Genomic DNA, 13,925 nt, shown 5'->3' with positions numbered 1-13,925 from the left:
CACACATACACACACACACACACACAGACACACACACACACACACACAGACACACACACACACACACACACACACACACACACACACACACACACACACACACACACACACACACACACACGCGCGATGATCAGCTCCCGGCATACCTTCTACCTGCTACCTGCGCATTAGAATGAGTTTCTGATTGTTTTAGATTATTTAATTATCATCTTTCTTGTATATGACCGTTGTAAACAATAATGTGTGTCCTTGTATTTTCTATTCTTCTTCTTCTGCGTTCGTGGGCTGAAACTCCCACGTACACTCGTGTTTTTTGCACGAGTGTAATTTTACGTGTATGACCGTTTTTTACCCCGCCATTTAGGCAGCCATACGCCGTTTTCGGAGGAAGCATGCTGGGTATTTTCGTGTTTCTATAACCCACCGAACTCTGACATGGATTACAGGATCTTGTTCGTTCGCACTTGGTCTTGTGCTTGCGTGTACACACGGGGGTGTTCGGACACCGAGGAGAGTCTGCACACAAAGTTGACTCTGAGAAATAAATCTCTCGCCGAACGTGGGGACGAACTCACGCTGACAGCGTCCAACTGGATACAAATCCAGCGCGCTACCGACTGAGCTACATCCCCGCCCCTGTATTTTCTATGATTGTTTCTGATTCAATGAGTGGACTCAAAAGATGATATTTTTAAAGTGCAGTTTTCGTCTACTTGCATATTGCAGTTTTAGTCTACTTGCATATTGCAGTTTAGTCTACTTGCATATTGCAGTTTTAGTCTACTTGCATATTGCAGTTTTAGTCTAATTGCATATTGCAGTTTTAGTCTACTTGCATATTGCAGTTTTCGTCTACTTGCATATTGCAGTCAACTCTCGTCTGTGAGATATTACATTATTGTCCAAAGCATTGTTAGTTCATATTGTTAACATGTACCGTGTTATTACCGCTTATTATGTTTCACAACTTTGCTCTACAAAAGAAGAAAATTCGTCGTTGGTAAAATAATGTTGTATTCTTATTTTTTAAACGTGCCCAAATATTTTCTAAATCATTTTACGTTTATTACACTTTCATTGCATGTAATAAACTATTCATTTGCATTTACCTTTTCATTTTCTTTGGTTGAATGTTTGCAAAAAATATGTTTCCATAAGCGCGACAACGTGTTTTGTCTTTTACGTAAATGTAAAAATTGCTATCAATCTAGCCGTCTCTCTCTCTCTCTCTCTCTCTCTCTCTCTCTCTCTCTCTCTCTCTCTCTCTCTCGCTCTCTCGCTCTCTCTCTCTCTCTCTCTCTCTCTCTCTCTCTCTCTCTCTCTCCCTCTCTCTCCCTCTCTCTCCCTCTCTCTCTATCTCTCTCTCTCTCTCTCTCTCTCTCTCTCTCTCTCTCTCTCTCTCTCTCTCTCTCTCTCTCTCTCTCTCTCTCTCTCTCTCTAAGTTTCTTCAATGATTATTCATCCTTCCAAAATCACGAGGAAAAGAGACACACACAGACACGAACACTGAGAGACACGCAGACAGACATACAAACATACAGACAGACACACATACAGGCACACAGACAGACAGATTAAATCTGTTGTTCGACCACAGCGAGTCCATAACATTAACTAATGTGACGAATTTATTAAAACCCACAGACACAGAACAAATGTGTGATCATCAATGTGAACTTATTTTTGTAGACGATATTTCAAAGAAATGTGTATTTCTAACTATTTTTTTCCACATTTGCTTTGAGTGATGAACACGCAGTTTCGAACCGGACTGATCAACAGTGTGAACAGTAATTGTCCCCTTAACCGTTGAAAAAAGCAGTAGGTGTCTAACAGTCTGAACACATCTTAGTCAGACACAGTGGAAGACTAAAATCATGTACTATTCACACTGGATAGCTCATTACGCAATAATCTGAACACACCTTACACGGTTTAAATATAGTAGACCATCAAGTCTACAAGTACGTTTTACATATTATATTTGCACGAAATGGGCATCATAAACTCCAGGGCAAGAAATTAAACTCAACAAAAACATGTTTGCGACAAATTGTGCAGCCAATTCAAGCATTTCATTTCATTCAAACTGTGTATGCCAGTTAAGACCGGTCACTTCGGATTACAGATTTATTTTACAGGGATCACTAGACCACGACGCAAATAAAGTTACCCTCAAATATGACGTGACAAAAACGGACAGGACCAATTATCAAGCGATCGATGTTGAGGGTGGTAAGATAATCCTGAAAGGATGTTTTTGTTAACAGCTTTACCTTTCAGCCGCGCACAGCGCATACACGTTTGTGATATAGCATGACGCGGTCCTATGTAACATTCGACTAAGTTTGTGATCACCCTATCCCGTTATAAAATACAAAACAAACATTGGCATTGGTATGCACAGTTATGAACATAGGGTCCGTCGATCTTGTTGATCCGGTTGATCTCTGCAATTTATTGTCATTATTGCGATCACCTAATTTACCCCAAAATGGTACCTGTTCTGGGTGCATACAATCAATCAATCAATGAGTCTTATATCGCGCATATTCCGTGGGTACAGTTCTAGGCGCTCTGCAGTGATGCCGTGTGAGATGAAATTTTATACGGCCAGTAGATTGCAGCCATTTCGGCGCATATTTACCTTTCACGGCCTATTATTCCAAGTCACACGGGTATAGGTAGACAATTATTAACTGTGCCTAAGCAATTTTGCCAGGAAAGACCCTTTTGTCAATCGTGGGATCTTTAACGTGCACACCCAATGTAGTGTACACGGGGGGAGGTTCGGACACCGAAGAGAGTCTGCACACAAAGTTGACTCTGTGAAATAAATTTCCGCCGAACCTGGGATCGAACTCACGCTGACAGCGGCCAACTGAATACAAATCCAGCGCGCTACCAACTGAGCTATATATATCCCCGCCCCCAACGTCACACTTCTTCAACATCGATAAAGCCTGTTCTTAATAGGGCGAAGTCGACTTCGCGAAGTATGCTTTGCAAAGCTGGCTGCAAGGAGCTTCAGTCCTGAGTTTTCAGTGAAATCACTTCGCGAAGTATGCTTTGCAAAGTCGACTTCGGGCCCAATCAAGGACCGGGGCGGCCAGTTTTCTCCCTTGACTTTCCCTCCAGACGGGCCATTTGCATGGGTTAGGAAAAAATTCATAGTGAAAGAATGAATAAAGATAGACAGATGAATCGCTAATTTCACCTTCATCCACGTCAGATCAACAACTTCCAACGCCGTAAAACGCCTGTCATTGGGTCTACGAGACGAGCGTGACAACTGCGTGGAAGACGCCATTGTCTTGCTGTTTACCCTGACGCTGATCGTCGGTAGTTTCGCAAACCGGGTCACAATACAGACAAAGAAAGGGACAAGTGAATGCAGTTGCTTCCCTTGCACTGTGGAAAGACCACAGAACAAGCTAGCAACATTTAGTTCCGTACAAACTGCGTCACGATCGCCGCGCGAATTTTCGAAGTTCAGAAACGCTATAGCGTTCCGTCGTCAGGAACGCTATGGCGGACTCGGAACGCTATAGCGTTCCATCGCCCGGAGAGAGTTGCGTCTGTGTAGATTGCTTTGTGTGCCTGCATTTAGCTTAGAAGCGAACGTGAGTACGGCAGTGACTTTGTGTATTTAGACTTTGGAGTCTGCAAAGAATGGTTTAGAGGTATGTCTCTTTGTCCGAAGAAAAAGCGGGGGTTCTGCTAGAAGATAACCGTCACCGTCGTACACCGGTGAGCGTGGTTGTGAACTACCCGAGCTGACGTGTTGACGATGGAAACGGGCCTGGCTCGCAGCAGAGCGTACTGCCTGTAGGCGATTGTCCCCCTTGCTGGCTGACTGCGCACCAGTGGCGACCCCAAAGGCACCTACAAGGGAAAACATTTGTATTTTAACTTATAGTTAAATTGTTCTTTTCTGATTTCTGTTGTTGGTCTTCTTTGCTTGTGCTGCGTACATACAATATCCCTTAAAACAAACGCGATACTCAACAGTGAAGCGGGGCTCACACACAGGTGGAGCAAGCGGAGCAAGGGTGGAGTAGGCTGCACCAGGCGGAGAGATGACGCTACTTCCGTTGCAGGAGTGGAGAAAGTTGTGTGTGCGGTGCGGAGCAAGGAATAGGACACGTTTCTATTTTTTGGCTCCGGTGCAGCGGTGCAGCCAATCAGCGCACTCATCACTTTCTCCGGAAATAGTAGTGTGACACTAGGTGGCATCCCAAATAACGACGGCCGCCTTTTTCGAAAGAACTTTTTCATGGATTTTACACAAGAATGCCGAAACGGAAAGATAAAATGTGGTTTCCGCTAGATTTCAAGTCACGCTTTTCACTTTTCCGAGGAAGCCAACAGCTGAGTGTGAAGAAACGCTGCTGTTCAACTTCGAAATCTCCAGTCGCAGACGACCTTCGCTTTCGCAGTACAGTCAATGCAGGTGCGATGTTACTCATTTCGATCAGCTCGTTTTCGTATATATGTTTTTGCATTAAGATCATATACAATGATTGGAATCAAAGGAGGATTGACTTCGGCATGCAAATGCGTTGGTTTGGCCGAAATCAATACAGCAGTAATTAAGCTAGGTTCTTTCTCGTCAGTTTGTTTTTGCGACTGAAGTTTGTCTTCTGAATGTACCACTTGCTTGATTTTGATTGTTTGTTCAGCTCCTCGGCACAAAATTCATCATGCAAGATATCAATTTGTTGAATGAAAAGGGGATAAGTGAAGTTCAAACATTTATCTGCTTGCAAAAACAATCGCAGGGACAGATCTATCTGCTTCATTGACTGACAGATTGTCATTGAATTTCCAACGTAAAATGACTCGTTTGCAGACTCTCTAATTAGATCCATCGAGTGTTTGTGTTCTTAGATCCATTGGCTATGCAGGCTTTTTGCGATCATAACATTGTTTAGGTTTGTGCTGGTGTAATCTGCAGATCAGAGGAGATTGACCGCAGGGTGACGCAGTGTCAGTGATCAATGCAACTTGTGTTCGACACTCAATATTGCCTTCTACCAAACTCAAGGGCAAAACAAAAGGTACATGCTTGTGAATTCATATTATGTAATGTCTGTGAAGATTAACACCGTTTTTAGCTCTAGTCATAGCACTGCTATTCAGATACTACAGTCCAACAACCAACCCTCTAAAAGTCCCCCCCCCCCCCACTCTCGGTGTAACATCTGTTGCTATCTGCACCTTTGTGTGGTAATGGGGAACTCTTGCTCAAATAGTTTCAGAACTGTTGATATTATAAGAGTTTTATTTACCAATGGTTCTCCCCTCCCTCCTTCATATTACACCGACACTCTCTATGCCCACCCCCCACCCCCTTCCCCCATCCCTTCCCTCTACAGGCACGTCTACTAAAGTCTGAGTCGTGATAGGATCAAGAGGATGCCACAATGATCCAGGTAACTTTGCAAATAATCATACTGATATAACAGAAGAAAGTTATTCCACAGTCATTTCTGCTTTATATACATTACAGTGTTTCACAATGCACAACAGGAATTTGTGCTAAGTTATAATCTACAAACAACAAAGACCCTCCAGCCACCACCACCCCCCCCCCCCTCCTCACCTGCAACATAAACATGTTCATGTCCAACTTTCCCAGTGGCTCTTAATCTTATGCCTATGACTGTTGATATTGAAGAGTAGAAAGTGTTTAGTTTTCAATGACTAAATTTTCCCTCACACACACACACACATACACACACACACACACGCACAAACACACACGCACATGCACATAATGCACATAGCTGTTGTCTCCTTCTCAATCTCTCTATGTCTCTCTGTTTAATTAACATATTTGGATCACTAACTCTTCACTGAGATTCAGTGTTATGTGTTATGTGGAGTAAGATTAGTGAATGTTGCTGCTGATTCTGTTGTTCTTGCTGTTCTTCCTCCCTGCATAATCTTTTTACTCCTTAAACAGTTTTTTCTTATTACTACAGTGCGTCTATGGAGTGTACATCAGAGATGTGATGGGACCAAAAGCATTCCAAAATGAAACAGGTAACTTTTTAAACTGGTCTTCATTTGGTTTATTGAGAAGTTGGTTCACATGATACATTTCAGAGTCGTCCTTTTAAATTCGTTAAATATTGCACCAGTCACTACATCTATAGATGACCATGCTGATTAGTTTCAAACTGTGTACATAGCCAGCTTATCCCCACCCGTACTTCCCTCAGTTCCCAAACTACCCTTCTACAGCCCCCACCCTTCCCATCTCCCCAAACTCATTAGATCACTGACATGACACTGATCTTTATTTTATGATTAAATGTTTTTTGAGTAAAATCATATAGACTGTTGGTGCTGCTAATGTTGTTGTGACTATTCTTCCTCTGTGTATTCTTTCTTAATCTTTTCTTCAGATTGCAGTTCTCCCATGCACCACATCGTCTATCAATGGAGTCTACAACATTGTCTGAGATGTGATTTGAGTACGAGAATGTCAAAATGATGAAGGTAAACTTTTAAACACATAGAGCTGAACAAACTGCTGAATTCAAACAAAATCTTAACACTAAATGTCAGGGTATTTATCTCCATGCAGATTGTGAGGTTAAATTGCAGAGAGTTATTATGCAATGTGTGACTTGCATCGAGTTGTGTCGCTATGCAGAGTGTGACTTTTCTTGTCTAATTGCCGTACAATTCAATGGAAGATACTCAGATTAAAGAAAGTCTTACATTGGGAGGTAGGAATGTGCTTTTGCATGGTTTGTGACAAGACAAACTTTCCTTATAAGAGCTTAAAGATACATTCCATGACGTTTGAACCAAAATGTCAGCTATCATAGATCTCTCGAACTAAACAAAATGAGGGTAACCTTCTACCGGAACGCATACCAAAAGCTCTTTAGCTTGGTTACCACCCTTTCGAGGGCAGGTAATTTGAGTAGTTTTTTTGACATCTAGCATATATGAGATCTTAGTCAATGCATCCCTCAGACAACCAGTGACACCGTTAATGACACATGAAGCAATAAGGTAACTATCAGATAACACTTGTATACACAAAATCCACTCGGACAAGATCAACAAAATCTTACGATCTTGTTAACTCATTGGAGACGTAATGTTTTAATCCTTTTTTGTTGTTGTTGAAAATGTGCTGAAAAAAGAAGATTACAGCTAGATCAAAACTCAAAAGTGTTCCAAATTACCCCTCCATTTGACCTGTGAACTCGCCACTGTGTTGACCTTTGTCATGCATAAGATATAGTTAATAATCACCAAATATTAACTAACTAGGTCAACAGGTCAAGAAATATTAAGCATTTTTGTGGGCTGCATTTGTTTCATTCGTGTCACCTTTTATGTTTATACTTTTGCAGGCTGGTGTGGAGTTCTGATGTTGCCAGGGCGATGGAAGACACATACATAAGACATATAAACAAGCTTCCCTGTGAAGTGTTTTGATCACAAATCACCATTATTTTACACATTTATGCATATCTATGCTCAGCTCAGACTTGTGCTTTGAAATTTGATGTTTAAGTACTAGCTAAAACCCTGAATAAAGTCTTCGCAGTACATGGAATGGGATCAAAAGTGTGTGTGTGTGTGTGTGTGTGTGTGTGTGTGTGTGTGTGTGAAAACAACATTAAAAAATGTGACCCTCCACCACGGAATGAGTCGCATGTCACCTCGCGCGGTTTTGCGCTAGGCTTAATATAAGTCTGGTAACTGTCTGAGGGTCACCTTAGTCACAGGCTTATAACTCGAAAGGTTTTCGCTCTTTTCTAAAACGGTTTTCACCACTGGATAGAGCATTCAAAACTCTTTAGGAAAATGTAAAAATATAAAAATCATGCTAAGATGACATGCGACTCATTCCGTGGTGGAGGGTCACAAATGAGGGTGAGATAAAACATAAACAAGAAGGGCAAAGCCCATACGACTCACATGCTTGACCTTGACCTTTACATGACCTTGACCTTCAGGGTCAAGGTCAAATAACTAAACCTAGCAAGGTCAAGGTCATCCAAGGTCATGCAACACAAAGCTGTTAATTCAAGACATAGGAAGTACAATGGTGCTTATTGGCTCTTTCTACCATGAGATATGGTCACTTTTAGTGGTTCACTACCTTATTTTGGTCACATTTCATAAGGGTCAAAGTGACCTTGACCTTGATCATATGTGACCAAATGTGTCTCATGATGAAAGCATAACATGTGCCCCACATAATTTTTAAGTTTGAAACAGTTATCTTCCATAGTTCAGGGTCAAGGTCACTTCAAAATATGTATACAATCCAACTTTGAAGAGCTCCTGTGACCTTGACCTTGAAGCAAGGTAAACCAAACTGGTATCAAAAGATGGGGCTTACTTTGCCCTATATATCATATATAGGTGAGGTATTGAATCTCAAAAACTTCAGAGAAAATGGGAAAAATTTGAAAAATAGCTGTTTTTAGGCAACATTTATGGCCCCTGCGACCTTGACCTTGAAGCAAGGTCAAGATGCTATGTATGTTTTTTGGGGCCTTGTCATCATACACCATCTTGCCAAATTTGGTACTGATAGACTGAATAGTGTCCAAGAAATATCCAACGTTAAAGTTTTCCGGACGGACGGACGGACGACTCGGGTGAGTACATAGACTCACTTTTGCTTCGCATGTGAGTCAAAAAAGCTACAGCACAGATACTTTTTTGTTTTTTGTCTAGCGTCAAGGACGGATCCAGGGGGGGGGGTTCCTGTCACCCCCCCCCCCCCCTTCCCCCCGGCCTGAACATGTATCTCCTCCAAGGGTGAAAATGAAATAAAAATCAACAAATCATGACAAATATTCGGAGAACGCGCCAGCTAGATTCCACATATTCTCATCTACATTTCAAAACGTCCAGACCCTAGCGCCCTCAACTAATGAACCCCTAACACAATTGGGCCCCCCCCTCCCCCCCCCCCCCCCAACCTGATACGGTCCGGCCATGAGCGTTCTATATCGTCCTCTTTAGAAACTTGTTGCGCTGTTGACACACGTACGTTTCTATTTGCAAACATCCATAAAGTAATATTTTGTTAATCATGTTTAAAACATTTCTTCTGAGTAGAATGAAGCTAAATGAAACCACACACAAAATGAAAAAAATTAAATCTAAATCAAAGCCATATTGCGCGTAACATAAAGCAACAGTCTAACCGTCTGCAAGAGAGATTGTTAGTAGTAGATCTAAAAGAAAAGAATGGATTCCATGGAAGCTAGTGTAACTATGCACATTGAACATCTTTGAAGCTTCGGATATAACTCGATAAAACAAAAAAGAACCAAAACTTAAAACATGTCCCAACAGTTGTTAGTCCACCTCTCTCTTCACCCGACCCCCACACTCACATATTTTGTGTCTGAAAAGCTCTAAAACGCACTGGCACACACACACACACACACACTGACTTATACAGAGTCCATTTAGAAATATGTTCAGTAATTGCGATAAAAGACAAGACTTTTGTCTCCTTTGGTAAACATCACGGTGTTTTTTCCCGCCACTGCTTATCCACGTGTAACAATAGTTCCCATCAGACAGCGCGGGTGGAGAAACTACGTCATATCATAGGGGAATCCCCTACCGGAGCAGGATCGGAGCAGCCTGCTCCGGAACCGGAGCTTGTGTGTGAGAGGGCAGGTGGAGAGCGGAGCAGGATCGGAGCAGCCTGCTCCGCTTGCTCCGCCTGTGTGTGAGCCCCGCTTAACTCAGCAGCAAAACGTAAGCTCCAAGTTTGTAAGCTCCAGCAACAAGCATGTGTAAACGTTTTCATTTAGTTTGCAATCGTCATATACTATTAAGCTAGTTGCAATGCATTACACTCTTTGGTTGCAATTTATGTTCCTTATATATCCAAGTGTGTCAGTTTTAATTACCATATAGGTTAAACGGTTGTATAAAGCTTTGGAAAAACCGGGTAAACCATGATTGTGCTGTAACTTTCAGAGCATGGGCTTTGGAGAGCTAAACCATTGTGTCTTTATCTGAGCATGCGCACTTGTTGTCAAAACGCGTCAAAATTCACTTTACGTTTTATTTTTAGCGCATGAATATTCGTATACCAATGCTTGGAAAGGAAACATGGCACTCCAAGGAAAAGGAGATTATTAACCGTTTCGAAATCACAAAATCTCCAGTCTAATAACATTGGAATAATTTCATACCAACTATATGTCTGATAATGGTTCTAGAGAAAAGGATATGTCTTACATTCTGTCCACTTACAACTGAAATGCATTTAAGAAATAATACCTCAAAAACTACAAATCTTTCGCCTGCGGACTGTTTTTATTTTTTTTATTTTTTTTTAACAGTCAAAGTTTACTTGACCATTAGACACAGACGTAGAAGCGATAGCGCACAACTTCAATGATTTAAGTTTCAGGTGTTGATATGAGATGCGGAGTGAATGTTTCTGCTTGTGAGAGCTAAACGCGACATGTAATAATGATTGTGAACGATAAAGAATGAACGATTAAGACAATTCCTACAACAAGCTCTTACTTTCTTGATCCTAATCACTACGTGTTGCAAGAACATTTAGTTTTACTTTACGCCAGGTCCACCGTAAACAATCTCTAGATATGAACAATAGCGAATCAGACTAAAACTTAGCGCGACACAAACTCGTTTGCCAGGAGAGCGTAAATTCAATATAATGTGCGAGCACAGATTACAACAGAAGCTGATAACTATGACATTAACCATCGCCGGTCGTCGTGGGTCCGTGTGGACCCAGAAGGGTGTTTAATTGCAAATATCTCTTAAACCAGTTGGAATTTTGTAATGAGCTTTTAAGAATGCCTCAGACACATAGAAAGCTTTTATGTCATAAAAAATCATTACATTTCAGCAAGAAGTATTTTTTAAAAAAAGGTCAAATTTAGACTACACACGGAAGACATCGTGGGGCCGTGCGGACCCATGTTTCTCAAACTGAATGAACTGACATAAAAACTAGGGAGAGAAGTCACAAACCTTCAGGTATTGGCTCTAAACACCATTTTCTACGATCGGTTGAAGTTTCGAGTTAATAAGCAAGTCGCGTGGAGCGAAATTAATACATAACAATGTGGGTCCACACGGCCCCACAACGTCTACAGAAGGGTATTCACGTTTTTCCGTTTTTGAGAAGCTTTAGTCCGCAGGGTAATAATTAAATTAATAATTTAATGTAATTACTTCTCGCGGAAATTTAACCACGGCGTCTACGGAAGGGGATGCACGTGTTTGCTCCTTTGGAAAGCATGGGTCTACGGAAGGGTATGCATATTTTTCCTTCTTGGAGAAGCATGGGTCCACACGGCCCCACGATGTCTTCCGTGTGTAGTCGATAACCCGGTCGGGCGAAGGTTAAAGGATCGGACAACTCTTAAGCTCGGATGCCCGTAACACCCCCATTTCAAATAGAATTTCTGAGGCGCTGTATGGAATGTAATAAATGTAGTGTTGAGTCACAAACACATAACAAAACACGCCTAACCGCATTTAAAGTGTACTAAGGAAATTACAGAATGTCTCTTGTAACTCACGTTTGGAATCCCTCGCGACTTTCTTTGTGTAGTGGGGCACTGATGGGGGTCTCGGCAAGCATCGTAAGTGCCCCACTAAACACAGAAGTTATATCTCGGGATTCCCAACGTGAGTTCTAAATAGAACCTTGTGGAAACAAAGAAGATGATAGAGTAGAATTGTTTTTAATTTCCCTCGTTTCTTGATAGAAATCAGTCCCAGGTACCTGCTGCATTGTCAGTGTGGCTGTTGTCCATGTCTTCGTACTTATGAGAGCTGTGGTCCTGCGGGGGACCTTCGTCTTGTGCTCGTGGTGATGGGGGTTGTTGTGGTAACGATCTCCCGGAGCAACCACGTGCTGACTGACGGCTGGTAGGAGAGGCTAGTGAAAGACAACATAAGTTAAATTTATAGAAACAAATAGTCTATGATTACAATCAAAGATTAGTCACATTAATAATAACAAGATATGAATAGATTCATTACACAACTGCTTCTATATTAAGGTGATATAGTCTTGATGACACAGCATGCATTGCTTAAGCTCCCCATGCTGTGTGACGTCTATGACAGTTGTCACATGTTTAACTCAAATAATCAGTCTATCATACACAACATGTGGGACAATATGGATTTAGAAACACTGACATTACGACATCCTATATAATTATACAACAAAAAAAAGATGAAAACATCATCATTTTAACAATTCGATAAAACCACGTCTAGTAAAACGATATAAAAACATGTGTCGGCCTGAAGCTAAAAGATATATCAACACAAAAAACAAGTCTTCACTGAGACTATGTGTTGTGAGACTTGGTTCCTAAGACTAAGACGAATAGTGTTCGTCTCGGGGAACCAATAAGCTTTTATTACAAAACCATATCTAAAATAAAACTAACATAACTATGCAATATTTAGATTCAGGAAAAGATACGGATTACTCAGTTTTATTTTTGAATTCGATAATAATGACAATTTAAATAAGCAAAGCAATTAAGTAATGTGTAGGATTCTAAGCTGAAATGCTCGACTGCGTCAAAGAGTACTTAACCTTATTTTACCAGAATGTCAATCAGTTTGGTAGAAAAAAGGAGGTCGTCACAGTGCTGCATCAACTTTAATTAAAATCCCGTTATGACCCATGTACGGAAACAGACACACACACACACACACACACACACACACACACACACACACACACACACACACAAACAACCACACACACACACACACACCCACACACACACACGCACACACACAAACAACCACACACACACACACACACACACATACATACAACCACACATACACACACACACACACACACGCACGCACACCCACACGCACACATACGCACACACACACACACACACACACACACACACACACACACACACACACACACAAACAACCACACACACACACACACACACACAAACACACACACACACACACACACATACACACACACACACAAAACCACACACACACACACACACACACACACACACAAACACACACACACACATACACTGATTGTGCACGCTCTCTAACGTGCAACATATTTAACATACCTTGACCTCCTTTTCGTATACACAAGACAAGGAAGCAGATTATGATAATGATTCCAACTGCTGCACAAGCGGACACAGCTGCTACCATAAAATGCGGACAGTGTTTTTCTGTGGTCACACCTGTAACCAAATGAATGGTGCACGTCCATCAAAATGTGTGTGTGTGTGTGTGTGTGTGTGTGTGTGTGTGTGTGTGTGTGTACGTGTGTGTACGTGTGCGTGTGCGTGTGTTTGAGACTGTGTGTGTGTGTGGGGGGGGAGTGTGTGTGTATGTGCGTGTGCTCGCGCGCGCGTTTGTGTGTGTGTGTGTGTATGTGTGTCTGTGTCTGTGTGTGTATGTGTGTGTGTCTGTGTGTCTGTGTACATGTGTGTGTGTGTGTGTGTGTGCCTGTGTTTTAGAATTTGTGTGTGTGTGTGTGTGTGTGTGTGTGTGTGTGTGTGTGTGTGTGTGTGTGTGTGTGTGTGTGTGTGTGTGTGTGTGTGTGTGTGTAAGTTTACATCCATGTACAGAGACACAGACATTACATATTGTTATATTTGTAACTCACATTAGGAATCCTTAGAGACTGTATTAGTTTTGGGACCGCTAACGGGGGTCGACGCTCGTCAAGAGCACATCAGTCAAACATGTTATATTTCGGTGGAAAAATGCATTGTTCTACATAAGGAAATACCAACCCTGTCCGGGCAAAGTGTCAGACACAGAGTGTTGATAAGGCCCCCCCAAAAATAGGTCTGTTTACGGTAACATAGGCCAAAAAAATAGGGTCGGTAGGTCGGGATTTTTTTTTTTTT

General features: G+C 41.7%; 1 protein-coding gene and 1 long non-coding RNA gene across 2 annotated transcripts; one reads left to right on the top strand and one right to left on the bottom strand.

The window, feature by feature from the left end:
- Positions 1-3,271: 3,271 nt before the first annotated feature.
- LOC138956278 (uncharacterized) lies at positions 3,272-13,264 on the bottom strand. The gene is made up of 3 exons (XM_070327676.1): positions 13,131-13,264; positions 11,777-11,932; positions 3,272-3,885 (listed from the first exon to the last, which is right to left on the bottom strand). The coding sequence occupies exons 1-3, from the start codon at positions 13,216-13,218 to the stop codon at positions 3,650-3,652; spliced, it is 480 nt and encodes a 159-aa protein (XP_070183777.1). The 5' UTR covers positions 13,219-13,264; the 3' UTR covers positions 3,272-3,649.
- LOC138956280 (uncharacterized) lies at positions 4,018-7,585 on the top strand. The gene is made up of 5 exons (XR_011452586.1): positions 4,018-4,453; positions 4,958-5,060; positions 5,988-6,048; positions 6,414-6,507; positions 7,380-7,585. It is a non-coding gene; the product is annotated as an uncharacterized lncRNA (long non-coding RNA).
- Positions 13,265-13,925: the final 661 nt, after the last annotated feature.

The sequence above is a fragment of the Littorina saxatilis genome, unplaced genomic scaffold (genome assembly GCF_037325665.1).
Source record: "Littorina saxatilis isolate snail1 unplaced genomic scaffold, US_GU_Lsax_2.0 scaffold_2698, whole genome shotgun sequence".
NCBI classification, from domain to species: Eukaryota; Metazoa; Mollusca; class Gastropoda; order Littorinimorpha; family Littorinidae; genus Littorina; species Littorina saxatilis.
The sequence above is the reverse complement of the archived record's forward strand: the minus strand, read 5'-3'. Positions and strand labels throughout refer to the sequence as shown.

Bases quoted from the DNA above. Each gene is read 5' to 3' on its own strand.
- LOC138956278 (XM_070327676.1), bottom strand. From the start codon at position 13,218: ATGGTAGCAGCTGTGTCCGCTTGTGCAGCAGTTGGAATCATTATCATA. The intron at 11,933-13,130 runs GTATGTTAAATA...GTCTTTCACTAG, and splicing joins TATACGAAAAGGAGGTCAAG to CCTCTCCTACCAGCCGTCAG. The intron at 3,886-11,776 runs GTACCTGGGACT...TTTCCCTTGTAG, and splicing joins CCACACTGACAATGCAGCAG to GTGCCTTTGGGGTCGCCACT.